At 39.0% G+C, this 26110-nt stretch overlaps 1 protein-coding gene across 3 annotated transcripts in view; it reads left to right on the forward strand.

The window, feature by feature from the left end:
- CEP128 (centrosomal protein 128) overlaps nt 1-26110 on the forward strand; it is a 447512-nt gene that overhangs the window by 164123 nt on the left and 257279 nt on the right. For all 3 annotated transcript variants that reach the window (XM_043918906.1, XM_043918908.1, XM_043918907.1), the window contains one exon: nt 4954-5118. In XM_043918906.1, coding sequence (XP_043774841.1) covers nt 4954-5118 — 165 coding nt within the window. The remainder of the gene's footprint in view (nt 1-4953; nt 5119-26110) is intronic.

The raw sequence follows: 26110 nt of genomic DNA on the forward strand, positions 1-26110 counted from the left end.
TCATACTATTTATTTTTTAATCTCGTTTTATTAGTATGAAAACTCCATGAGGATTGGGATTTGACTCTTGTTTACAACTATATCCCTAGTGCCCAGTTCCTGGAACATTAAAAATATCTGTTGAATAGGTGAATACATGCATAAATCTGTACAGATTAATTATATTTTTTCTCAAAATTCCTTGAAATGCAACTATCATAAAAATGCTTATGATAAAGATGAAATTATTAACTATAATTAAGCTGCACTTGTAGAATGTTTTCAGCTAATTTATTAATTCTTCTTTAGTCCTATTTAGTCTACTGGCAGTAGTGAATTTGGGGTTATTTAAGTTGGGGTGGGCAGAGCAGAATGGAAGCTGGAAGAAATAGGTAAGAGGCCTGCATTCTATTTCATGTAACCTAAGACACTATCTTTGTAAGGTGGATCATTGCTCTATGCTTAGGAAAAAAAATTATGCCTATGAAAACATGACATGCTATCAATTGTAAGATAACATCCCAAGACAGAGAAGGTAAAATGTGAAAAAATTGTATCTTTTGATTTTGGTGAAGTATGGCATAATAGTCTTTCAGTGTTGGTGAGTCCATAAGCAAAAGTAGAATCCGAGATATAGAGAAGAGAATACACATATATATATATGTATACATATATATATGAATACATATATAAAAAATAAAATACATATCATCATATATTGATTGGTTGGTTGTGACAATAATAATACTAGCAGACTTTTTTCAGCACTTAGATTGTGCTGGTTTTATTTTTGTAAGAACTTTATGTGTGTTACTCATTTCATACATCATCTCTGTAGATTGTGTGATGTTAATTCCTCTCCAGTGAAGAAATTCAGATGTGAGAAGTAACTTTTCCAAGGTCTTACACTGGAGAGTAATAGAGATAGGGCTTGAACTAAGGTAGTCAGATACTTGAGTTCTTAACTACTTTGCTGTACTGGAAAAGGTTTAGACTCTAGACTGGCTAGGTTTGGTTTTGGGTGACTAGATAGATAATGAAGCTGTTTGTCAAGATGAATAATATAGACAGAGCAGCATATTTGGAGAGAGTGGTAATGTCAAATTCAGCTTCTTAACATGTTGTTGAGTTAGGGGGAAGAGACCTTAAACCTAATCATGAAAGTCTAGGTGGAACAGTTTAGTACGTAATGGGTTAGAAGTTGAGGAGTAAGTTGAGATTCAAGTTAGATATTTGGGAGTCAGTAATCCATTGTTGGTAGTTGAAATCACAGGGTTTGGATGACATTATGCAAGGAGAAAGAAGAGGATGAAATTCTAGGACACCACTGTTTAAAGGAAGAGTCGCGTAAACTGTGAAAGAGTTCCTAGGAAATACAGAACAAAGAACCACATGTGACACAGGAGGAGAGCCAGAAGAGAATGGTATCTTGTGAACCTAAGCAGGACATTTTAGAAGAGTAGAGTCTTGAGTGTCAGTGTGGCAGACAGGCTAAAAGATGAACTAAATAATGTGTTCATTCCATTTGTCACAGATGGGGGGAGAAGGCCTGTGGGGAGATGTGAGGGGCTGGATCAATACCAGAGTGGATAGATTTCAGCAGGAGACAGGGCATATCTTCCTCTGACGGTTCTGAAAGAGCTCAGTAAGCTTGGGAAGGTCGATAGGGATGGACTTGGATTGGTGATGTGAATCTCGAGTAGAGCAGCTGTGCAGTGAGTTGTTCGTGGTGGTGAAGGCTGGTACCAACCGCACGAGGCCAGTCTGGGAGCAGGTGATGTGCTGCCGCGTGGCTACCACTGGAGTGTCAGGGACAAAGGAGCGAGAGAGTGGAGGGAAAGGAATCGATGACTGCAGGCTGCTTGTTTGGTAGGAGTTCCTCGACTGGAGCTTCGATTTTCAGAGTTGAGGTCCAGGCGAGTGGTAATGCAGTGGGTTGCCATTGTGCAATATGGGTGAAAGTGGTTGGAAGAGAACGGGTGAAATAACTTTGATGTTAGTTTGTTGGGTAGATATTTGCGTGTTTATGATGCTGTTGCGAAGGCGTTAATGGGTCATATGCCAAAAACATCAGTGAAGAGGATGACTGGTTGGTTGGCTACTGCTAACAAGGAAGGCAGAGTTGAAATAGTGTGAATCTCAAAGGAAGGTGGCGTTTTTCCCGAGGATGCATATGTCATGATTTGTTAGGTCATGAATTGAGAAGTGGTTCTTTCAAGGAACTTTCAGTTTTCCTGGGAATGTTGAAACTGCACCCTCTTTTTCTTCTTGCTATGACTGACGTATTTCGTATTCTTATCATCACTATGTAGCTGTGTGATAAATGTTCATTCCAGCAGGAGCTGGTAAATCAGTTCTTGCAGATTCAAGATCATCTGTGTAAAAACATCATTCTCACATTGTATTGATAATATGGTTTCTTGAGAGGGAGGTGAAGTCAGGAGGTACGGCCTGCTTGACAGAAACTGCATTTGCCCCTGGACGCCTTGGCATATGAACAGTATAGCGTGCGTCATAGTAGCAAATGGATTTCAAGCTGCTATTTGGACTGTGGAGATACGAGACACAGCTCTGAGGAGCCTCCCTACTTCCCCCTTAGTCTCTCTTTCTACCCCCAACTCCTCCCTTTCAGTCTTCAGATACCACCTGTGTTGCCTCTTTCAGATCGCTGATCCGAGTGTATCACTTCCTGCTCAGAAACCTTCAAAACCCATTACTATCTCTGGAACGAAGTCTCAGATCTAGTCTAGTCCTCCCTGATGTGGTCCCACCTGAGCTGTTCACACTTGGAGCCTTTTTCTGTTCTCCAATGCGCCTCATACAAAGGGAAAACCATTTCCTGCTCCAACTTCTCATTGCCTGCTCTTTGTTCGGGTTGTCTTTCCCCCCAGTCTGCCCGAGGAAAAGGGCTGCCTAACCTTTCAAGGCCCAGTTAATTTTTTACATCTCTTATAGATTCACTGAAAAGTGAAAGTGAAGTCACAGATTCACTGAAGATGGCTGTGTCTCAGCTGAGGTTGAGATAAATCTCTTGCTCCTCTGTTTCCGTAGCTGTCTGTGGGTACCACTAATATAGCATATTTAGGTTGCCTTGTATTTTGGTGTGTTTCGGGTATATTCATACCTCTCCAGAGGGACAGGCAGCAGGTATTAGCTGCTTAGATTTTTTTTTTCTTTTTTAGTTTGTTTTTAATTTGGAAGACTGAGATGAGGGATTTTGTAGTCACTCTTTAATGTGATACAAAAGCAGCAGCATATGTGCTTAAAAGGAGACCAGGGATTGTGAGAGCTCAGTACTGTTCTCTTAAACCGAAATCACCCATGAGGGCCAACCCCACTTCATGCTGTTTTATTAATATAATCCTGTACTTTTGACTCATTTGTATTAATTAAAAGTAGTTTATAGCAGTGGTCATCATCAAAGATTTAATATATCGAGTTACGTACTAGAGGGCTATAGACAAATAGCTCTGTAAATGTTGTATCTGTCTTTTGGCTTCACCTTAATTTATCACTTTTTCTGAGTCTAGTAAGTGCTGATACATTACCCATATTTTTTTTCTCTGCACAAATTATATATTTTTTTCCCATCAAGACCTACCCTTCTCATGCCTATTTTTTGAATTTAAATGTAAAATATTTTAATGAAACACTCTTACTGCTATTAATATCTAAAGGCTGTTTGAAGGTTATTTGAAGGATATTATCACCTCATGATGATTTCAACAAAGATGATTTTGTAGAGCCTTACTGGGATCAGAAGACCAAGAGTAGAGTTGTGTATTTTTGCCATTTGCTGGCCACAGGATCTTTGTCAGGTTACTTAACCTCTCTGTACTTCATCAGTAGAACGGGAGCAGTCACGTCTTTCTCTCTCACAGGGTTTTTGTGAGTGACATCACTGTGTAAGCCCTAAAATGAAATGTAAACATAATAATGAGATCACCAGAAGAAGTAAGTTCTTCGTCAAACCTAGGCATTAGTGTTCTAAAACAAGTTCTCCGGGGGCAGAGGGGAACCCTGATCTGTAGAATTTGCCAAGTTCAGTGATTTAAGAGCCCCCATTTGACTGGTTTCAAGCTATCAAACAGCATCACTGCAGACACAGTTGGGAGATGAACAACAGTGGCTCCCTGAGAGTCTCTGTGAGCTGGCCCAGCTCACCACTGGCCTTTGGGCAAGACTGTCTATACCCGTGCTCTTTGCCGTGCCTGACATAGAGTCAGTGTTTACACTGTCCTTTTAAAGGTATTTAAGTTCACATACCTGGCAAATCTTTATTGAATCCCCTCTGCACATTATTCCTAATTTTTTTTTAAAGCTGATTCTGGTTATATTTCAAATAATAAACAAAAACCAGGCACATTATTGCATTATTGGTACTGAAATAATCCCTGGTAAGCCCCTTTTACATACTTAGTTGTTTATAGTTTTCTCGCTGCTGCAATTCATAATCTTTTTAACCCCACAGGAGTGGTATTCATAATTACATTGCACAAAAAAGTACACAATTCTTTCCCCAAAAAAAGAGGAGGTAGCTTCAAAGGGAATATTGTGAAGCTCCTCTTGTGGAAAAGGACACTGATCAGGCAGTGATGTCCCACAGTGTCCTTGTGGGGACATCTCTCTGCAGGTGGTGGCCCTTTGGGTTGCACAGATCCCTGCTTACACCTTTATTAAGACCTTCTTATTCATCGTTGTCAAACTTGACTGTTGCATCTGTGTCTTTTATGGTTCATGCCTGTTATCTTCAGCACCCAGTACAGTACCTTGCACTTACTTGGTTGCTCAGTTAGTGCTAAGCAGAGCTTGAACACATGGAAAGAATGTTTCCTTTGCATGTCTGTCTGTGTGGGATGCTTAGAAGTAGCAAAATCTCCAAGTATTTGCCCACTGATATAACGTGGAATTTGTCTTGTGTACAGTTTGGCTGTGGCCAGTGGACTTTCTCTTTTCTCCTTTTTTGTTCCTCAGGCAGAAAGCTTAGAAGATAAGAATATGGCTAAAGTCCACCGTTGTCAGCTGGAGAAGCTGAAATCGCAGTATGACAGACTGACAGAGGAATTAACCCAGAATGAAAATGAGAACAAAAAACTGAAGCTAAAATACCAGTGTTTGAAGGATGAACTAGAAGAAAAGGTAAAAATGTGGATGGATTCTAATTGAAAAGGCTTATTTACATTTCTTCTAGAACATAGTTTATGTATTAATAAATGCTAATTTTCAGCTTTCATAGAAAAGTTGTGTCGGTGCCAGATACAGTCATAGACATTTATTAGAATTCTGTGATTTTTATTCTTTCAACAACTAATAACCTTCTAATACTTTTTATTTTAAATTTCTAATGGATCTTAAAATAGGTATTTACAGGCAAGCTAGCAAAGAAAGGAGTTATGGTTTATTGAAGACCTACTCTATAGCAAGCATTTATGCCAACAGATTGATTTATGTGTGCTCATTTAATTCACACAACTCTTTGAGTTAGATTTTATTGATCCCTTTAACCCATGAGGAAACCATGGTTCAAAATAAAACATGTAATAGTTAAGTGGTCACTGTGCACTAGGCACTCTTCATGTTCATAGACATTTTATGAAATTGATACTATTAGGCTCATTTTTTAAGTTACAGAGACTGAAGCTTAAGAAGGTTGGTAACCTTGGAATGTTACCAGCAGACTCACTGCTTTCCTATCAGTAGCTCTGTAAAATTTGGGATGTATCTGCTGTATATTGGGGCTTCCCAGGTGGCGCTAGTGGTAAAGAACACACCTGGCAATGCAGGAAATGTAAGACGCTCAGGTTCGATCCCTGGGTCGGGAAGATCCCCTGGAGGAGGGCATGGCAACCGCCTCCAGTGTTCTTGCCTGGAGAACCCCATGGACAGAGGAGTCTGGCGGGCTACAGTCCATGTTGCTGTTGTTCAGTCACTCAGTTGTGTCTGACTGTTTGTGACCCATGTACTGCAGCATGCCAGGCTTCCCTGCCCATCACCAACTCCTGGAGTTGCTCAAACTCATGTCCATTGAGTCAGTGATGCCATCCAACCCCCTCATCCTCTGTCACCCCCTTCTCCTCATGCAGGGTTGCAGAGTCGGACAAAACTGAAGCAACTTAGCACGCATGCACGCTATGTATCAGGCATTGGGGAGAGTACTAGGGACTTTCAGCAAGTCACTGCTTTTGTGGCAAAGCGTCAACTAAGAATAGAAGATAGAATATTTAAATTTGTGTTCTGTGTCTTTCAGTTCAGTTCAGTCACTCAGTCGTGTCCAACTCTTTGTGACCCCATGGACTGCAGCACGCCAGGCCTCCCTGCCCTTCACCAACTCCCAGAGTTTACTCAAACTCATGCCCACTGAGTCAGTGATGCCATCCAACCATCTCTTTGTCTTTACCAACTTCTTAAAAGGATTTGCCTGCCAGTGTGATAGAAGTCAAATAGAGAAAAGACTCTTAGCATTTGGATAATAGGATAGGGCAGGATAGACTGGGCCAGATGAATCCTATTCTTCATAAGTGTTACTAACTAACATCTGTGATAAAGGAACTATCAAGGGGTAGGGTGTCATAAAATTCTGCATAAACCTCTAGAAGAAACTTTCATGCTTTGCTCTTCTTTTCTTCTGTCATTTCTGTATATGTATTTTTACCTTTCTAGTAATTGTTAAAAGCAAGAAAATAAAATTTAAGTAAACTTGGTGTTTATGATTAAATGTGCTTCAGTTCAGTTCAGTCTCTCAGTCGTGTCCAACTCTTTGCGACCTCATGAACTGCAGCACGCCAGGCCTCCCTGTCCATCATCAACTCCCGGAGTTTACTCAAACTCATGTCCATTGAGTCAGTGATGCCATCCAACCATCTTATCCTCTGTCATCCTCTTCTCCTTCTACCCTCAATCTTTTCAAGCATCAGGGTCTTTTCAAATAAGTCAGCTCTTGGCATCAGGTGGCCAAAGTATTGGAGTTTCAGTTGCAACCTCAGTCCTTCCAGTGAACACCCAGCTTGTGCTTCATCCAGCTCAGCGTTTCTCATGATGTACTATTCATATAAGTTAAATAAGCAGGGTGACAATATACAGCCTTGATGCACTCCTTTTCCTATTTGGAACCAGTCTGTTGTTCCATGTCCAGTTCTAACTGTTGCTTCCTGACCTGCATACAGGTTTCTCAAGAGGCAGGTCAGGTGTTCTGGTATTCCAATCTCTTTCAGAATTTTCCACAGTTTATTGTGATCCACACAGTAAGTTGCTAAATTTAGGCCTACAATCTTGACAGTTGTAATTTAGCTCTTATGTCATACTTTGTTTTCATTATGTCTAATGTTCACAAATATTTAATGTATCTGTTTTAAGGGTGTAGTTGCTTAGGAGATAACGCTTAATTTTCCAAGTTTTTCATAATTAAAATTTAGCCAGAAAGTTATGTTAACATGTTATATATTTAGTTATTTGCATTTAGGAAATAGTAGAGAAATTTTTGATACATTGAAAGTGTAAAGTTTACCTTATTCTGCTTAGAATAAATGTTTCTTCACTATTATATTTGTGATGTTCCAGGTATATATGCATTATTGTGTATTCATATAAATGGAACATTCGAGACTTCCCTGGTGGTCCAGTGGTTAAGACTTTGTTCTTCCCCTGCAAGGGGCTTGCGTTTGATCCCTGGTTGAAGAACGATGCCCTGTGGCACAGCCGAAATTAAATAAATAAGTAAATACATAGAACATTTACCTTAGAACAGAGTTTTTGTCAACTACGAATTGTCACCTGCTGTGAGCCCTTGCCATCTACCTCTGTAAGGATTAAATCATGTGCTGCTCTGGCTGTGGACCTTCAGCACCTCCTGAAGGGACTTCAAGGTAGAGATCAGGGATGAGGCACTCTGTGCTCTGGGAAGACTGGCAGAACAGGTCTCCAGAGAGTTAGATATTTTCAGTAGCTGATTTTATGAACCCAATCCTTGCACCTGCTCATATCTAGAAAAGCCCTAAATCCTTTGATCTTGACATCAGCTCCTTGTGACTAGCAGAAAGCCTTTGCGAAGATAAATGTTTGCATGAACTCCGTATTCACCACCAGAATCACATATATATTGACTTTGCCCCCTATCTCTTTGGAACAGTTGCCCAGAGCTCTCTGAGGTGCTGTCTCCCAGGCTTCAGCCCTCATTTTGCCCCAGATAAAGCTTAACTCTTATGTTGTACATTTTTTTTCAGTTGACAGTTTCTGGAGTTAGTGGTTGTACAGTAGACCAGCCTCCCTTAGTGGTTTCCCTGTCCACAATTTCAGTTACCTGCCACAGTGGATTACTGAAATTACCAATTTTGGACCAATTGTGGTGCAGAAAGATTAATTGGAAAATTCTAGAAATAATTCGTAAGTTTTAAGTTGCACATTGTTCTGAGTAACATGGTGAAATATTCCTCTGTTCCACTTTCTTCCACCTGGGATGCCCACTTATCTCAATCTGCTGCTAACATCCAACCAGCCACATCATCATGGCTTGATGGCCCAGAATCACCCAAAGCTGGTGAGATCCTCCTTCTGAGGTATTATCAGAAGGTCAGTAGTAGCTTAGCGCTATCTCATCATGTAGGCATTTTAATGTCTCATATCTTCACAAGAAGAGTGATGAATATGGTACAGTAAGACATTTTGATAGAAAGAAAGAGACCACCTTCATATAACTTTATTACAGTGTATCATTACAGTTGTCCTATTTCATTATTTGTTATTATTGATAATCTCTTACTGTGCTGGTTTATAAGTTAAACTTTATTATAGATATATACATGTAGAGCATCATCACTCTGCTGACAAAGCAGAGACATCATTAAAAGCAATATCCTTTTCAATTGTTAAAACTATTGAATATATAGTCAAGTCCTGATAATGGGTGCTGATGCAAAGAAAAGATATCTAAAGTCTAAAATGGTAAATAATCTTAAGAATACATAGAGACATACACACATACCTTATGGGCTTGCTTTTTTAAAATATATTTTGTTTACCTGATTGTTTATCCTTTTGATTGACTTAGCTGTTTCTATTCATCTAATTTTTTTAGTATAATTAGCTGTGAATCAAAATTTCATTGGCTCAAGTTATATCCAGATAGGGCCTTTCTCTTTCAGAGGTAGTGAGGTGTTCACGGCTATGGACAGAACTTTCAGTTTAAATCATTTTGTAGCCGTGCGGCATTAGGCAAGTTGCTTAAAACTCAAAGTCTCAGTTATATCATCCTTGAAACTGGTATAATAACAAATTCTAATGGAGTTAAATGTGAAAATGTATTTAAAGTGCTTGGCAGAGTGTCTGATACCTGATCAGCTATCAATTAGCAGCTGCCATTATTTTATTACTGTTATGTTACCAAGCGGATGCCAGTTAATGGTTTCGCCAAGTAATAAACCAGTCAGCAAGCATTGGTTACCTACCTAATGATATGTTAAGGATTAAGGGCCAGGGAGCTGGGAATAAGGCTTACTGCACTGTGTTGATTGGACGTTTTGAGCCAGAACTGTGTTGAGTCATTTGGGATGTCGGTCCACAAAGGAGGCGCTAACTTGAGAAAAGCTGGCATTTCTATCTTGTGGAACAAACAGGAGGCTGGGTTGGTAATTATGTTTTCTCTTTGAAGAGAGGAACCCAATCATGGTTGTTTTTCTATCCCCAAGATCAGGTAGAGAGCTTTTCATATGGTAGGCAATTTGTAAGTAGATGGTGGATGAAGAGATACGACTGTGTATGCATACGTGCTCATGTGTTTGCGTGTGTGCTCAGTCGCTCAGTCATGTCCTGCCCTTTTCAACCTGATGAACTGTAGCCTGCCAGGCTCCTCTGTCCATGCTTCGATTTCTTGGATTTCCCAGACAAGAATACTAGAGTGGGTTGCCATTTCCTCCTCCAGGGGATCTTCCTGACCCAGAAGTTGAACCCGTGTCTCCTGCGGCTCCTGCATTGGCAGACAGATTCTTTACCACTGGCACCACCTGGGAAGCCCTGCTTCTGTGTTTATGTGTAGATAAAAAATATGGTAACCTCTGGCTATAGATGTTTGTTCATTCTCTTCTCCTCTCTCTCTCTCCTCCCCCCTGCCTCTCTTCTCCACTCTTCCTTTCCCTTTCCTTCAATGAGTGTCTATGTGTTGGCCAGTCTGGGGGAAATAAAAACAAGAAAACAGTACAAAAATATGTCTGCAGTGGAAAAAAGCCCATGACTTATATCCCAGAGATTCCTGCTATCCAGGCAGTGCAGTGAACTTGACAAATAGGGCCCAACTGAAGGACTTCTAATCCTAATGAAGGGATTTCCAATCAAAAGGGTCTCTCTAGAACCATTTCTGATCAGCTCATAGATTATGTAGGCTATCTGGGATGCTTAGCTAACTCTTATAATACTTGCTTTTCTTCATTGTTACACTTTATCTTCGTTTTCTGTTAGTTCTTTGGGAGATGTGAGTGGCTACAGTGAAACAATTAGGAGACAAATTGTGAGACAATCTAAGGCAGTGGAGTTCACAGGAATGTAAACATTGAATAGATTAGGGCTTGCAGAAATGTGTTTTTGTTCCTTCTCATGAAATCTGTTATTTAAATTGTTTGTGAAGTGACATGTAGCAACATATTTAAAGCTATGGCTGTGTTGGCTAAAAACACTTAAGAAATAATTTTCTTATATAAAATGTGGATCTTTAAAAAAGATCATTATAATTCAGAATTGCAACTGTAATGATGATGCCATTTTTACCTAAGCTGGAAACTGAGGTTGAGAACATAGTATTGTGACTCGCCCAACATTGCACAGCTTGTGTTGGAAACAGGATATGAGCACAGATTTCTTGTATTTTCCCCTTTATTTACTGCCAGTAAAATGACTCACGTTTCTGTCTTTTCATTGATTTCTTTAGTGTTGAATTTAAATTTGTTGTTATTATAGTCAACAAAGATTACCGTATCCTTTCTTATTTGTTTCTGGTCTGCATAAATTTTGGATTAGAAGTCATCAATAATTTTTTTAGAAAAGTCTAATTAAAACCTGATATTTCCACATAAAAGATATCTGTGACTGGAAAAAATGAATCAGCATTGTTTAATTTTGTTTTGTTTCTAACTTGACCATCTGTTTAGGATTGTCCTTTTTCATGAGATGAAAAAATGTATGTGATTGTCAGATAACTGTTCTATAAGATATTGACTCTGCTAAAATCACAGTTTTACATTTTTTACCAAGAACTCTTTGATAGTAGCAAGCAGAATTCTCTGTTTGTTGTTTATTTGTTTGTCCCCTCCCCCCCCCAAGTACGAAAAAGAAGTAGAAGTTAGTGAGCTGTTGACTTGTAGCACTGATTTTAATGATTACACTTTAGACCATTTTTAGGCAAACTATGCTCTTTGGTGCTTCATGTTTTTTACATTGTGTGAATAGAATAAAGCTATAACTTCTACATATTAATTTGGTGGAAAACTTTAAACCAGACACTTTAAATAAACACTAACTAGGATACTATGAGTAATTTCCTGTCAGGTTTCTCCCAATTAAAAACAAATAAGGAAAATAATAATAAAATGGTCAAATTGAAGGCAAAATTGTAAATTTATCATTTGTTATCACTTAAAAGTAAAGTGCTTTTACTGAATCCCTGATAGTCGTTAAGCCCAGACTAGTCCGTCCTTTTTCAGAGAACTGACAGAAACACCAGAGTGTTACCATGTATAAATCACTCAGCCAGATGTTAGGAAACACGTTGAGAATTCATCAATGGAGTGACCTCATCCAGCTGTGGTAGAGGGAGGGGCGTGACACAGAGATGTATGAGAGGACATTTGGTCTCTGCTTCCCAGACTGAAACGGCTTCCCTGGTGGCTCAGATGGTAAACAATCTGCCTGCAGTGTGGGAGACCCTCATCCCTTGGTGAAGGGAATGGCAACCCACTCCAGTATTCTTGCCTGGAGAAGTCCATGGACCAAGCAGCCTGGCGGGCTACAGTCCGTAGGGTCACAGGGTCGCACACGACTGAGCGACTCACACTTTCACCCTTCCCCAGGCTGAAACGAAGGTGTGGAGAAGAAGCCACTTCCAACCGCTTTCCCATTGGCAGTGAACTCTCACCAACCATTTACAATCTAACCGGTTGGTTTTAAGTGAATTTAAGGAGTGACATCCAAGTTTGTGTCTTTATGACCTCTGATTTGGATTTGGATTTAAGGCATTTCGAGTCATTTTGAAGGGCTTCCCTGGTGGCTAACTGTGAAGAAGCTGCCTGCCGATGCAGTAGGTGTGAGACGTGGGCTCCATCCCTGGGTCTGGACGAGCCCCTGCAAGAGGAAGTAGCACCCACTCCGTGAGTCTTGCCTGGGATTTCCCAGACAGAGGGGCCCGGCGGGTTACAGCCCACTGTCACAGAGTCGGACACGGCTGAGCGGCTAACACTTTCTCTTTTCGAAGCATTTAATCTTTAACTTTTTGTCAGTTCAGTCTCTCAGTTGCATCTGACTCTTTGTGACCCCATGGACTGCAGCATACCAGGCTTCCCTATCCATCACCAACTCCTGAAGATTACTCAAACTCATGTCCATTGAGTCAGTGATGCCATCCAACCATCTCATCCTCTGTTGTCCCCTTCTCCTCCCGCCTTCTATCTTTCTCAGCATCAGGGTCTTTTCAAATGAGTCAGTTCTTTGCATCAAGTGGCCAAAACATTGGAGCTTCAACTTCCGCATCAGTCCTTTCAGTGAATATTCAGAACTGATTTCCTTCAGGATGGACTGACTGGACCTCCTTGCAGTCCAAGGGATTCTCAAGAGTCTTCTCCAACACCACAGTTCAAAGGCATCAATTCTTCAGCGCTCAACTTTCTTTATAGTCCAACTCTCACATCCATACATGACTACTGGAAAAGCCATAGCTCTGACTATATGGATCTTTAACTCGCTGAGTGGTTGATAACTACAGGAGCTTGAGAAGAAAGAAGTCTTTGGAATACTTTCCTCTAAAATCCTGTATTACTAGTTTGATTTCATTTTCTTGTGAAACTGTGAGTGATATCCAGAGCGTAGGAGTTAGGCTGAATGTTGGTATGTAGTTGCTTGGGGTGTGTAAATTAGCCAGAGTAGACCACCTGAAGGTTTCTACTGCCTATGTGTCAGCGCTCTGCCACATGCCGAGCAGGCCTAGCTTGCCTTGTAGACCCTGAAAGATACATACGGTGAACGTCCAGGTTTGTTTACATGGACTTTCATTTATCACCATTGAAAGCGCTTGTTGACTCAGTCCATTTTTTTCATATAATGTTGAACAAGCAATATTTTCTAAATTTATGATAAGCCAATATGTAGAAGGTGCTTATTGTATACATGAGTTATATTATTTGGAGATTTGTTTTTCCACTTTTTTTCCCCATAGCCTTTCATAGGAATAAATGTATACTTTAGCGTCCTGTAAGGAAAAGAAAAAGAGGAGAGAAACAAATTTTGTTGGTTTTCTAAAGACACTGTAAGTTTATAAACATTTTTCTGGAGATGAATGGTGCATTTTTTTCTTTTGAAAATTAAACAGTGTTCCTTCCAGATGCATAATTTAAAACTCTAGTTGTTTGTTTCCTGTCCATGTTTTGTTTCAGAAATAGAAATGCATCAAAAGTGGCTGACTTTAAATAACTAATGTTACTTGTGTTTTCAGCCATTGACTTAAGAGAAATACGTCATAATTACAAAATGGTCCTAAAACTTAATGAATGTGTAAAATACCCTTTAGAGGCATTTTTAACTGTGAATATTAATTTCTAGGAATGTATCCTAACATCTTTTTGATTGTGCTACCAATGCCTTTTGTATTGTTCAATATTCTCCTAGAAAAAAATTACTAAAAACCCTGAGGCAAGAGTAATTTCCTTAAATGGGGTTAGAAGTTTAAGTTTAATTTTCCATTTTTTTGACTTCTGTTTTATGGATAACTTTCCCAAGCCTGCCTAAGACCAGGTTATAGACTGGAAAGTCTTTCACACTCAAGTTTTAACATGCATCAAATTGTCTATCAGGTATTCTAATTATGCCATTACTTTTTTTAGTTATCCCAGGTGTTGCTAGTGGTAAAGAACCTGCTTGCCAATGCAGGAGACTTAAAATACATGGGTTTGATCCCTGGGTTAGGAAGATCCCCTGGAGGAGGGCATGGCAGCCCACTCCAGTATTCTTGCCTGGAGAATGTCATAGACAGAGGAGTTTGGCGGGCTACCGTCTATGAGGTCACAAAGAGTTGGAGAGTACTATAGCTCTTACTCTTACATACTATTAGTCATAATTTCTTCCCTCCTTTGAAAGAAAGATTGTAAAGCATCTTCTTACAGAGAGGAAGGAAGTGTCTATCTAACTAAAAAAATGGTAGCATTTTGATTTTAATCTTCTAGAAGGAATTAAAATGTTCCTTTGCTTTCTAAATTCACATAAAGAACTATCTTACTCTCTCACAGATAGACCTCATACTTAATGTACTGATGAGTACTTAACTCATCAGAAGATCTTACTGGGTCTATCCTCAAGGTTTATTCTGATTCACTTCTAACCACTGACGGGCCCTTTACTTTTGTGACATCAGCTTCCCTTGATCGTTGTAATAACCTGCTAGTGTTAAGGTGCTTGCCATCAGTGATTTTTACTAGTTAATGTATTCCAAAAACAAGCTTACTGAAACACAAGAAGTTATTTAAGTTTAGAGATTCTAGTTTTTTCTTAGTTCTTTTTTTCGTTGTATAGTTGGGAACTGCTATGCTTGGCATATAGAAAATGCACTAAAAAAAAGAAACATTAGTGGAATGACTGGAACATAAAAGGATATTTATGTTTCAGAAATATTTATCAATTGACTGCTATGTAAGACATTCTTTTCTTTTTATAAAAACTTTACTTTTCATTGAGGTAACATTGGTTTATAACATACATAAATTTCATGTGTACAACATTCTACTTCTGTATACATTGCAGCATGAAAGTGAGAAGTGTTAGTTGCTCAGTTGCGTCTCACCGTTTGTGGCCCCATGGACTGTAGCCTGCAAGGCCCTTCTGTCCAGGGGATTTTCCAGGCAAGAATCCTGGAGTGGGTTTCCGTTCCCTTCTCCAGGGGGTTGTCCCAACCCAGGGGTCGAACCTGCATCTCTGCGTCTCCTGCATTGGCAGGTGGGTTCTTTCCCACTAGTGCCACCTGGGAAGCCGTATGGGCATGTAAGCTGTTTCTATATCATGGCTGTTGTAAATAATGCTACAGGCAACTTTAGGGGAACATCTATTTTTTCTGATTAGTGTTTTTGCTTTCTTGGGATAAATGCCCAGAAGTGGGATAGCTGGATCATATAGTAGTTCTATTCTTATTTTTTTGGGAACTTTCATACTGTTTTCCATATGTTTCCATATGTTTTCCATATGTTTTTCATATGTTTTCCATAGTGGTTATACCCATTTACATTTCCATCGTCAGTGTATGAGTGATGCTGGGATACTGAAATGAAGAGGAATCAGATCTTTGCCCTAGAGGAACTCACAGTTTGATGAGGAGACAGACATAGACGACACACAGAGTTAGTAGGTGCTATGGCAGAAGCTTATATAAAGTACCAGAGGAACATGTGGACAGAGCACTTAGTGTTCCTAAGAACTTGGGTCACCTTTTGTCATCCTAATATTCATGTGGGTGATGAAGTAGGTGCATGTTATTGGACTTTAATAGCAAGTAAAAAACTTAGTTTATGACTTCCCTCATCCCCTGTCACTGAGTATTATTGGGCTCACATAGGTTGAGTTTGTGGACATTTTCAAACTGATCTGAACTATTGTTGCTTTATTCTGTTTTTATTTTTGTGATACCTATCCAGGTGTTTAGTATATAGCCATAATTTAAGAAATCCACACTCACATAAGATCTTCTAACAAATGTTTGAAAAAAGTAGTTACATGTGATCGCAATCAATGTGTTATTTATTTGTTGGCTGCTTTGCAAGACAGCTTGAACTGCAGGTTAGTAATTTTCCAGATTAAACTCTTTGCAAATTTCCTATCGAATCCATAGTAGATCCTTTCTTTTAGTCACTTGCAGTTTCTGCCCTGGTTGGCATTTCACACTGTATCCTAGCTTACGTGCAGCTGAGTCAATGCTGTTGGCAGAAGTAATGGGAGCCTTCTTTAGAGAGTCAGATAAATGGCTTCCAGACAGATCCAATTTTTGTTCAGGATAGTTTCATAATTTGCCTTGTAATGCTAGTGTCCTGGATTTAAACTGTAGGCGTAATAGTTATCTTGAGTTACAGAAATACTCTTTCTCAAAACTTTTTAGGTAATGTGTGCAGGTCTATAGTTTCAACAAGCCATGCTTCTAGCAATCTTTAATTACATTTCATTAGTTTTAATTTTAGCCTTAAACTTTGATTTCTAAATTCTACCACTTACCCTCTCCACGCCTCCGCCCCCCACCCCAGTCATGTATTATAGATGGCCCTGGGGCTGAAGCATTGTATGCTTATTCAGGTTACTTTTCAGTAAAGGAAAAACATTAGCTTTGTAAACTAATGATTTATTCAGTGGTGTGCCTGTGTTTTATTTGCTATAATGTGTCTCTTAAAGTGTATGAAGAACTGTTTTCATTTTATGTAATAACGATATTGGAAATACAGTGACTTTTCTGGAACAGTTAAGACATTGAAGGAATCTCATATGCTTTTATCAAGGAGATAACATTTTGGATATGCTCTGGTTTTTATTGAAGTCATTCTATTTTCATTAAGACCATGTCTCTTTGTAATCTTTATAGCGTTTGGGAATGTGGATGTTCTAATTAGAGGAGCATTTCTTATCCTTTGAATTATAGGTTCAATGATTAAGCCAGTCAGCAATGTGTCTGTGTGGGGTGTGTGTGTGTATGTGTATGATGACATTGTGAGTATTATGATTTTTGTTTCCTGTCGACGCAAATGTCAACAATGTAAGCCTTTCCTGTCTTAAAGTGGAAGCATCAGGAAACTTTTGCTGTCTTGACCATGGAACTATACCTTTAGTGTGGTATTAGTTATACTTTTTAACTAAAATCTAGAGGAGATTATGTGTATACAAGGTATATCTCCAGCATAGAGGAGAGTGATAGCCCATAAAAATTTAGGGTATTGTGCCTGCTTGGTGGTTTTCCCTCTTGTTGTGGTTTACCTCCCTTTTCTTGTGCCATTGTTTCATATGTTTTCATTTGTAGTGATAAGGCTTATTCAGAAATGTTTTTGAGTTATTCCTTCTACTTTATGACTACATTAGTCCCCATATAACCTTCTGATAACTTTTTTGAGATTTTCACATGGATTTCTAAACTCCAGTTTTAAGAACTTAACCTTTATAGCATTTGAATAGAGAACAGTATTAAGGAAGTCAGTGGACTTAGTTTATGGGTTATTGGCTCTTTGACTTTCGTCAGGTTTCTTTGTCTGAACTTTGCTTTCCTTATGCATGAAACTAAAGGTGGGTTTATTTCCCTTGTGGCTCAGCTGATAAAGAATCCACCTGCAATGCGGGAGACCTGGGTTCAATCCCTGGGTTGGGAAGATCCCCTGGAGAAGAATACCCACTCCAGTATTCTGGCCTAGAGAATTCCATGGACTCTCTAGTCCATGGGGTCGCAAAGAGTTGGACACCACTTTCACTTTCACTTTTATTTTCTAAGGTGGTTCTTTCTCAGATTCAGTCATGGTCTATTGATATCCCTCGTCTTGGATCATATAGACTGTTACAGTCAGCTTCATCTAGCCCCGCTCCCCTACCCCCTGCGAAGAATCTCCTTATAGTCCTAAGAACCAAGCATTTGTGTCCTTTCACACTGAAACATTGAACTTGGACTATCTATGTCTTCCGCATCTTTAAATAGTCTCTGAAATACCTTGTTTTATTTCTGGTTCTCTGGAAATATGGTAGCTTTTGGTTCATGTTGTAGAATTACTTCTCCCTCTAATTTCACTAGAAGGCCACAAGATAGCCATCATAGTGCCTAAACATTGCCATCTGCCTTTATTAACCTATGTGGCCCCAGTGAGATGGTTGATTGAGTTAATGTCAACCAGTTTTAACTTCTTCCCAAAGAATTAGCTGTACTTGCCCAATTGGTGGGCTTCTGAGCTGGCACTAGTGGTAAAGAATCCACCTGCTGATGCAGGAGACATAGGAGACATGGGGTTTGATTCCTGGGTCAGAAAGATCCCCTGGAGGATGGCATGGCAACCCACTCTAGTATTCTTGCCTGGAGAATCGCATGGACAGGAGCCGGGAGGCTACATTCCATAAGGTCACACAGAGTCAGACACGACTTAGCATACACACACACTGCATTGGTAGAGTTATTTCTGAAACATGAAACAGGGAAAAACAGCTAATTCTTTGGGTGCCACAGTTAGTGTTCAAATTGATATTCTCAAGGCAGAAGAACTGGGATAAAACAGAAGTGTTGAAATTTGTTGGCTCTGTGAGAACAGGCGGCTTATCTATCTCATTTGCTCTATCCCTGGCATTCAGAAGAGTATATTGCCATAGTGGGCGTTCCATAAAGATTTATAGAGCCAGTGAAAAAATTAAATTACAGTTGCTTATGTACAGAATGGAAGAGCTTATTTATTATAACTCTTAAATTTAGGGTCTTGGAGGACATGCAGAAAGAATGGAGAACCAGTATGGTGCAGCATCTGAAAACTAATTAAATAAAAGAACACAGACCTTTACTTGGAACAGTAGAAGATTTAGTAGGGGTGGAGGATTCACTTATTTGCTTTAATTTTTGAGTATAGTACTTAGATTCATGGAAAGATTTTTGCATTTTTGTCAAGTACTCTTTTCCTTGAAACCCGAGTTGGTCATGTAGGTAGGGGTTGCATGACTATCTGTCATAAATGTCACAGAAGGGGATCCTGAAAGAGCAGGTAGTTGAACCCACTTATTACTAAGGTTCATGTGAGTTTGTAGTTCTGTGAGTTTTACTTCAAAGGGAGATTGGACATGGCATGCTGTCTTGCAGAGGATAGTGAAGTGGGTAAAGAAATTTCCAGCCTTTGCTAAAGTGATTGAACTTGTAGATTCTTTTTGACAGGATCAGCATTTCTTAAGACTATAAAAATCTGGAAATAGTTTTGTTTTCTTTTTAATGAGTCAAGTATCAGAGAGTACAGAAAAGTGACAAGGGAAAAAAGAAAGATGTCTATGAGGGAAAAGAGAAAAGAAAAATCAGTTAGAACATTATTGTGAATCATGTGGATTTAAAGTATGAACAGTTGTTCCGTAAGTATGACAGCCACCCTTGATAGAGTATTTTCTTTACTAACATCGCACCACAGGCCTGCGGTGAGAACACTGTAGCCTGTTTGATTGGAGGACTTTGTTTGTATAGAGGAAGCCTAGCACACCTCAGAGGCCTTTGAGTATATAGATCTGCATGGTAATTGATGAAATGACCTTTACAGTGTTGAATTTGTCTTCAAAAATGTTTAAATCACTTATTTAGTAAAGTGGAGGAATTTAAAGATGACTGTAAATATGTTTTGTGGTCTCCTGAAATTAACAGTTTACTAAGGGAGACAGGTGCATGACCAAATAATTTTATTATAGCTTACTACATTTAAAAAAACTATGGTATACATAATGTACTATGGGAACCTTCTGCATTGGGAGATACAAATGAAAGGAGACTGGGGTTTGAAGGAGAAAGTTTGAAAGATAAGAAGCATAGGTGGGTAGGTGCATAACAATACACAGGCAAGTATCCTCAACTAGGGACTTGGCAGTAAGGTTTCTTTCTAGTAAAAAACTATGAGATCATCCCTTACTGTCAGAGCCAGGCCACAATGTTAATTTTTGTGAAAGGTTTCTAGATGAAGTTAGACTTAGCAGAGTATCATCTGAAAAGATACCATATCCATCAGGAGGGAGAGTTTGAGCAGAAACTGAGTGTGGACAAAGGAGAAAGGGAGATGTACTGGAACAATCTCCATCCAAACTCTACCCAAGAGAATGGAACACACTTGTTACTGTGGTTTGAAAGCCCTGACATGTAGTTGGACATGCCAGGCTGCCATTAGAGTGATGCCATTTAAATGTTGTTTCATGAAACAGACTCCTCTGGTCAGATTTCCAGTTCATTAAGCAACATTCTGATTATAATTTGCCTTCCCAGCTAGATTGGTCTACAGGGAGAAAACATGCTGGTTTACGCTGACATGAGCATTCTAATCCATATGGCAGTTATGGGTCTCATTGTAAACTAATGTAGTAAACTGAGTGATATTCTAGTCTGTCCACCAGTCTCTTATGAGCTTAATGTGCTCTACTGCTGAAAGATGACTTGCATCAGAGGACCAGAAAGCAGTGAAACTCCAGCTCCTAAGTCTACAAAGTTGAGCTCCTGGCCAGGAAGATGTACTCATGAAGGTAAACGTGTTCTCAGGACTGCTAGCTCCATTTTGAAATAACACAATTTCAGAGTGAGTTGTTCAGATGAGATATGGCTAGGGGAGACATATGTAGGTGTTCTTGAGAAGCTGCAAGTATGAGAGAGTGGAAAGGAGGGAGATGAGATGGGAGAGAAGAGCAGAAGTCAGGTTGTGAAATGACTGTTCTTTTGTAGGGAGGGTATTTCATTCATTTTTTTTTTTTTTTTAAGTAAATTAAACTGCTAGGAAATTCATGTGTGATTATTCTGCTCAAATACCATTCTGTCTTTCATGGTGAATTTTCATTGAAAAAGCCTTTTGTTATTTTAAATTCAAGTTGATTGGTTAACCATATAATCTTCCTGCTTATTTTGTGTTTACTAGGGTAGGTGAAGATCATTAGGCTACTGTGTGATGACTGAAGGCATAACTAGCCAGCCATTGTGACTTTTTGGTCCCTGTTTATCCTTACAATTGTAGTAATTCTGTTCTTTTCCTCTAAGCCTTGTGGAATACCACTTGAATGTCTCTAATGAATTTCTCATGAAATTGTGTAACCCTAATGACGGAGACTAATGCTGAAGCTGAAACTCCAGTACTTTGGCCACCTCATGAGAAGAGTTGACTCACTGGAAAAGACCCTGATGCTGGGAGGGATTGGAGTCAGGTGGAAAAGGGGACGACAGAGGATGAGATGGCTGGATGGCATCACCGACTCGATGGACATGAGTTTGAGTAGACTCCAGGAGTTGGTGATGGACAGGGAGGCCTGGCATGCTGCAATTCATGGGGTCACAAAGAGTTGGACACCACTGAGCAACTGAACTGAACTGAACTGAATGACAGAGTTGTTTTGACTAGGGGGCGTCCCCAAGCCTTGTAATCTCTTATAGGGTTCTTGAGAATCTCCTTTTCATGAAGTATATTTACTTACTTGAAAAGTAGCTCTTTCTTACCTCTATTAAATTTTCATGACTTAAAGCCTTTATGTAGTATCACTGAGTTTGGAAACTTGGACCTTTTTTTTTTTTTTTTATTAGTTGGAGGCTAATTACTTCACAACATTTCAGTGGGTTTTGTCATACATTGATATGAATCAGCCATAGAGTTACACGTATTCCCCATCCTGATCCTCCCTCCCACCTCCATCTCCACCCGATTCCTCTGTGTCTTCCGAGTGCACCAGGCCCGAGCACTTGTCTCATGCATCCCACCTGGGCTGGTGATCAGTTTCACCATAGATAATACACATGCTGTTCTTTCGAAACATCCCACCCTCACCTTCTCCCACAGAGTTCAAAAGTCTGTTCTGTACTTCTGTGTCTCTTTTTCTGTTTTGCATATAGGGTTATCGTTACCATCTTTCTAAATTCCATATATATGTGTTAGTATACTGTAATGTTCTTTATCTTTCTGGCTTACTTCACTCTGTATAATGGGCTCCAGTTTCATCCATCTCATTAGAACTGATTCAAATGAATTCTTTTTAACGGCTGAGTAATATTCCATGGTGTATATGTACCACAGCTTCCTTATCCATTCATCTGCTGATGGGCATCTAGGTTGCTTCCATGTCCTGGCAATTATAAACAGTGCTGCGATGAACATTGGGGTGCACGTGTCTCTTTCAGATCTGGTTTCCTCAGTGTGTATGCCCAAAAGTGGGATTGCTGAGTCATATGGCAGTTCTATTTCCAGTTTTTTAAGGAATCTCCACACTGTTTTCCATAGCGGCTGTACTAGTTTGCATTCCCACCAACAGTGTAAGAGGGTTCCCTTTTCTCCATACCCTCTCCAGCATTTATTGCTTGTAGACTTTTGGATAGCAGCCATCCTGACTGGTGTGTAATGGTACCTCACTGTGGTTTTGATTTGCATTTCTCTAATAATGAGTGATGTTGAGCATCTTTTCATGTGTTTGTTAGCCATCTGTATGTCTTCTTTGGAGAAATGTCTGTTTAGTTCTTTGGCCCATTTTTTGATCGGGTCATTTATTTTTCTGGAATTGAGCTGCAGGAGTTGCTTGTATATTTTTGAGATTAATCCTTTGTCTGTTTCTTCGTTTGCTATTATTTTCTCCCAATCTGAGGGCTGTCTTTTCACCTTACTTATAGTTTCCTTTGTTGTGCAAAAGCTTTTAAGTTTCATTAGGTCCCATTTGTTTAGTTTTGCTTTTATTTCGAATATTCTGGGAGGTGGGTCATAGAGGATCTTGCTGTGATTCATGTCGGAGAGTGTTTTGCCTATGTTCTCCTCTAGGAGTTTTATAGTTTCTGGTCTGACATTTAGATCTTTAACCCATTTTGAGTTTATTTTTGTGTATGGTGTTGGAAAGTGTTCTAGTTTCATTCTTTTACAAGTGGTTGACCAGCTTTCCCAGCACCACTTGTTAAAGAGGTTGTCTTTTTTCCATTGTATATCCTTGCCTCCTTTGTCAAAGATAAGGTGTCCATAGGTTCGTGGATTTATCTCTGGGCTTTCTATTCTGTTCCATTGATCTATATTTCTGTCTTTGTGCCAGTACCATACTGTCTTGATGACTGTGGCTTTGTAGTAGAGCCTGAAGTCAGGCAGGTTGATTCCTCCAGTTCCATTCTTCTTTCTCAAGATTACTTTGGCTATTCGAGGTTTTTTGTATTTCCATACAAATTGTGAAATTATTTGTTCTAGTTCTGTGAAAAATACCGTTGGTAGCTTGATAGGGATTGCATTGAATCTATAGATTGCTTTGGGTAGAATAGCCATTTTGACAATATTGATTCTTCCAATCCATGAGCACAGTATGTTTCTCCATCTGTTTGTGTCCTCTTTGCTTTCTTTCATCAGTGTTTTATAGTTTTCTATGTATAGGTCTTTTGTTTCTTTAGGTAGATATACTCCTAAGTATTTTATTCTTTTTGTTGCAATGGTGAATGGTATTGTTTCCTTAATTTCTCTTTCTGTTTTTTCATTGTTAGTATATAGGAATGCAAGGGATTTCTGTGTGTTAATTTTATATCCTGCAACTTTACTATATTCATTGATTAGCTCTAGTAATTTTCTGGTAGAGTCTTTAGGGTTTTCTATGTAGAGGATCATGTTATCTGCAAACAGTGAGAGTTTCATTTCTTCTTTTCCTATATGGATTCCTTTTACTTCTTTTTCTGCTCTGATTGCTGTGGCCAAAACTTCCAACACTATGTTGAATAGTAGTGGTGAGAGTGGGCACCCTTGTCTTGTTCCTGATTTCAGGGGAAATGCTTTCAATTTTTCACCATTGAGGGTGATGCTTGCTGTGGGTTTGTCATATATAGCTTTTATTATGTTGAGGTATGTTCCTTCTATTCCTGCTTTCTGGAGAGTTTTCATCATAAATGAGTGTTGAATTTTGTCAAAGGCTTTCTCTGCATCTATTGAGATAATCGTATGGTTTTTATCTTTCAATTTGTTAATGTGGTGTATTACATTGATTGATTTGTGGATATTAAAGAATCCTTGCATTCCTGGGATAAAGCCCACTTGGTCATGGTGTATGATTTTTTTAATATGTTGTTGGATTCTGTTTGCTAGAATTTTGTTAAGGACTTTTGCATCTATGTTCATCAGTGATATTGGCCTGTAGTTTTCTTTTTTTGTGGCATCTTTGTCTGGTTTTGGTATTAGGGTGATGGTGGCCTCATAGAATGAGTTTGGGAGTTTACCTTCATCTGCAATTTTCTGGAAGAGTTTCAGTAAGATAGGTGTTAGCTCTTCTCTAAATTTTTGGTAGAATTCAGCTGTGAAGCCATCTGGTCCTGGGCTTTTGTTTGCTGGAAGATTTTTGATTACAGTTCGACTTCCTTGCTTGTGATGGGTCTGTTAAGATCTTCTATTTCTTCCTGGTTCAGTTTTGGAAAGTTATACTTTTCTAAGAATTTGTCCATTTCATCCAAGTTGTCCATTTTATTGGCATAGAGCTGCTGATAGTAGTCTTTTATGATCCTTTGTATTTCAGTGTTGTTTGTTGTGATCTCTCCATTTTCATTTCTCATATTGTTGATTTGGTTCTTCTCTCTTTGTTTCTTAATGAGTCTTGCTAATGGTTTGTCAATTTTGTTTATTTTTTCAAAAAACCAGCTTTTAGCTTTGTTGATTTTTGCTATGGTCTCTTTAGTTTCTTTTGCATTTATTTCTGCCCTGATTTTTAAGATTTCTTTCCTTCTGCTAACCCTGGGGTTCTTCATTTTTTCCTTCTCTAATTGCTTTAGGTGTAGAGTTAGGTTATTTATTTGGCTTTTTTCTTATTTCTTGATGTAAGCCTGTAATGGTATGATCCTTCCCCTTAGCACTGCTTTTACAGTGTCCCATAGGTTTTGGGTTGTTGTGTTTTCATTTTCATTCATTTCTATACATATTTTGATTTCTTTTTTGATTTCTTCTATGATTTGTTGGTTATTCAGAAGCATGTTATTTAGCCTCCATATGTTTGACTTTTTAACAATTTTTTTCCTGTAATTGAGATCTAATCTTACTGCACTGTGGTCAGAAAAGATGACTGGAATAATTTCAATTTTTTTGAATTTTCCAAGACCAGATTTATGGCCCAGGATATGATCTATTCTGGAGAAAGTTCCGTGTGCACTTGAGAAAAAGGTGAAGTGGATTGTTTTGGGGTGAAATGTCCTATAGATATCAATTAGGTCTAGCTGGTCCATTGTGTCATTTAAGGTTTGTGTTTCCTTGTTAATTTTCTGTTTAGTTGATCTGTCCATAGTTGTGAGTGGGGTATTAAAGTCTCCCACTATTATTGTGTTACTATTAATGTCCTCTTTCATACTTGTTAGCGTTTGCCGTACATATTGCGGTGCTCCTATGTTGGGTGCATATATATTTATAATTGTTATATCTTCTTCTAGGATTGATCCTTTGATCATTATGTAGTGTCCTTCTTTGTCTCTTTTCACATCCTTTATTTGAAAGTCTATTTTATCTGATATGAGTATTGCGACTCCTGCTTTCTTTTGGTCTCCGTTTGCGTGAAATATTTTTTTCCAGCCCTTCACTTTTAGTCTGTATGTGTCTCTTGTTTTGAGATGGGTCTCTTGTAGACAGCATATATAGGGGTCTTGTTTTTGTATCCATTCAGCCAGTCTTTGTCTTTTGGTTGGGGCATTCAACCCATTTACATTTAAGGTAATTATTGATAGATGTGGTCCCGCTGCCATTTACTTTGTTGTTTTGGGTTCACGTTTATACAGCCTTTCTGCATTTCCTGTCTAGAGAAGATCCTTTAGCATTTGTTGAAGAGCTGGTTTGGTGGTGCTGAATTCTCTCAGCTTTTGCTTGTCTGTAAAGCTTTTGAATTCTCCTTCATATCTGAATGAGATCCTTGCTGGGTACAGTAATCTAGGTTGTAGGTTATTCTCTTTCATTACTTTCAGTATGTCCTGCCATTCCCTTCTGGCCTGGAGGGTTTCTATTGATAGATCAGCTGTTATCCTTATGGGAATCCCTTTGTGTGTTATTTGTTGTTTCTCCCTTGCTGCTTTTAATATTTGTTCTTTGTGTTTGATCTTTGTTAATTTGATTAATATGTGTCTTGGGGTGTTTCACCTTGGGTTTATCCTGTTTGGGACTCTCTGGGTTTCTTGGTCTTGGGTGGCTATTTCCTTCCCCATTTTAGGGAAGTTTTCAGCTATTATCTCCTCGAGTATTTTCTCATGGCCTTTCTT

The sequence above is a fragment of the Cervus elaphus genome, chromosome 12, assembly GCF_910594005.1.
Source record: "Cervus elaphus chromosome 12, mCerEla1.1, whole genome shotgun sequence".
Classification (NCBI taxonomy): Eukaryota; Metazoa; Chordata; class Mammalia; order Artiodactyla; family Cervidae; genus Cervus; species Cervus elaphus.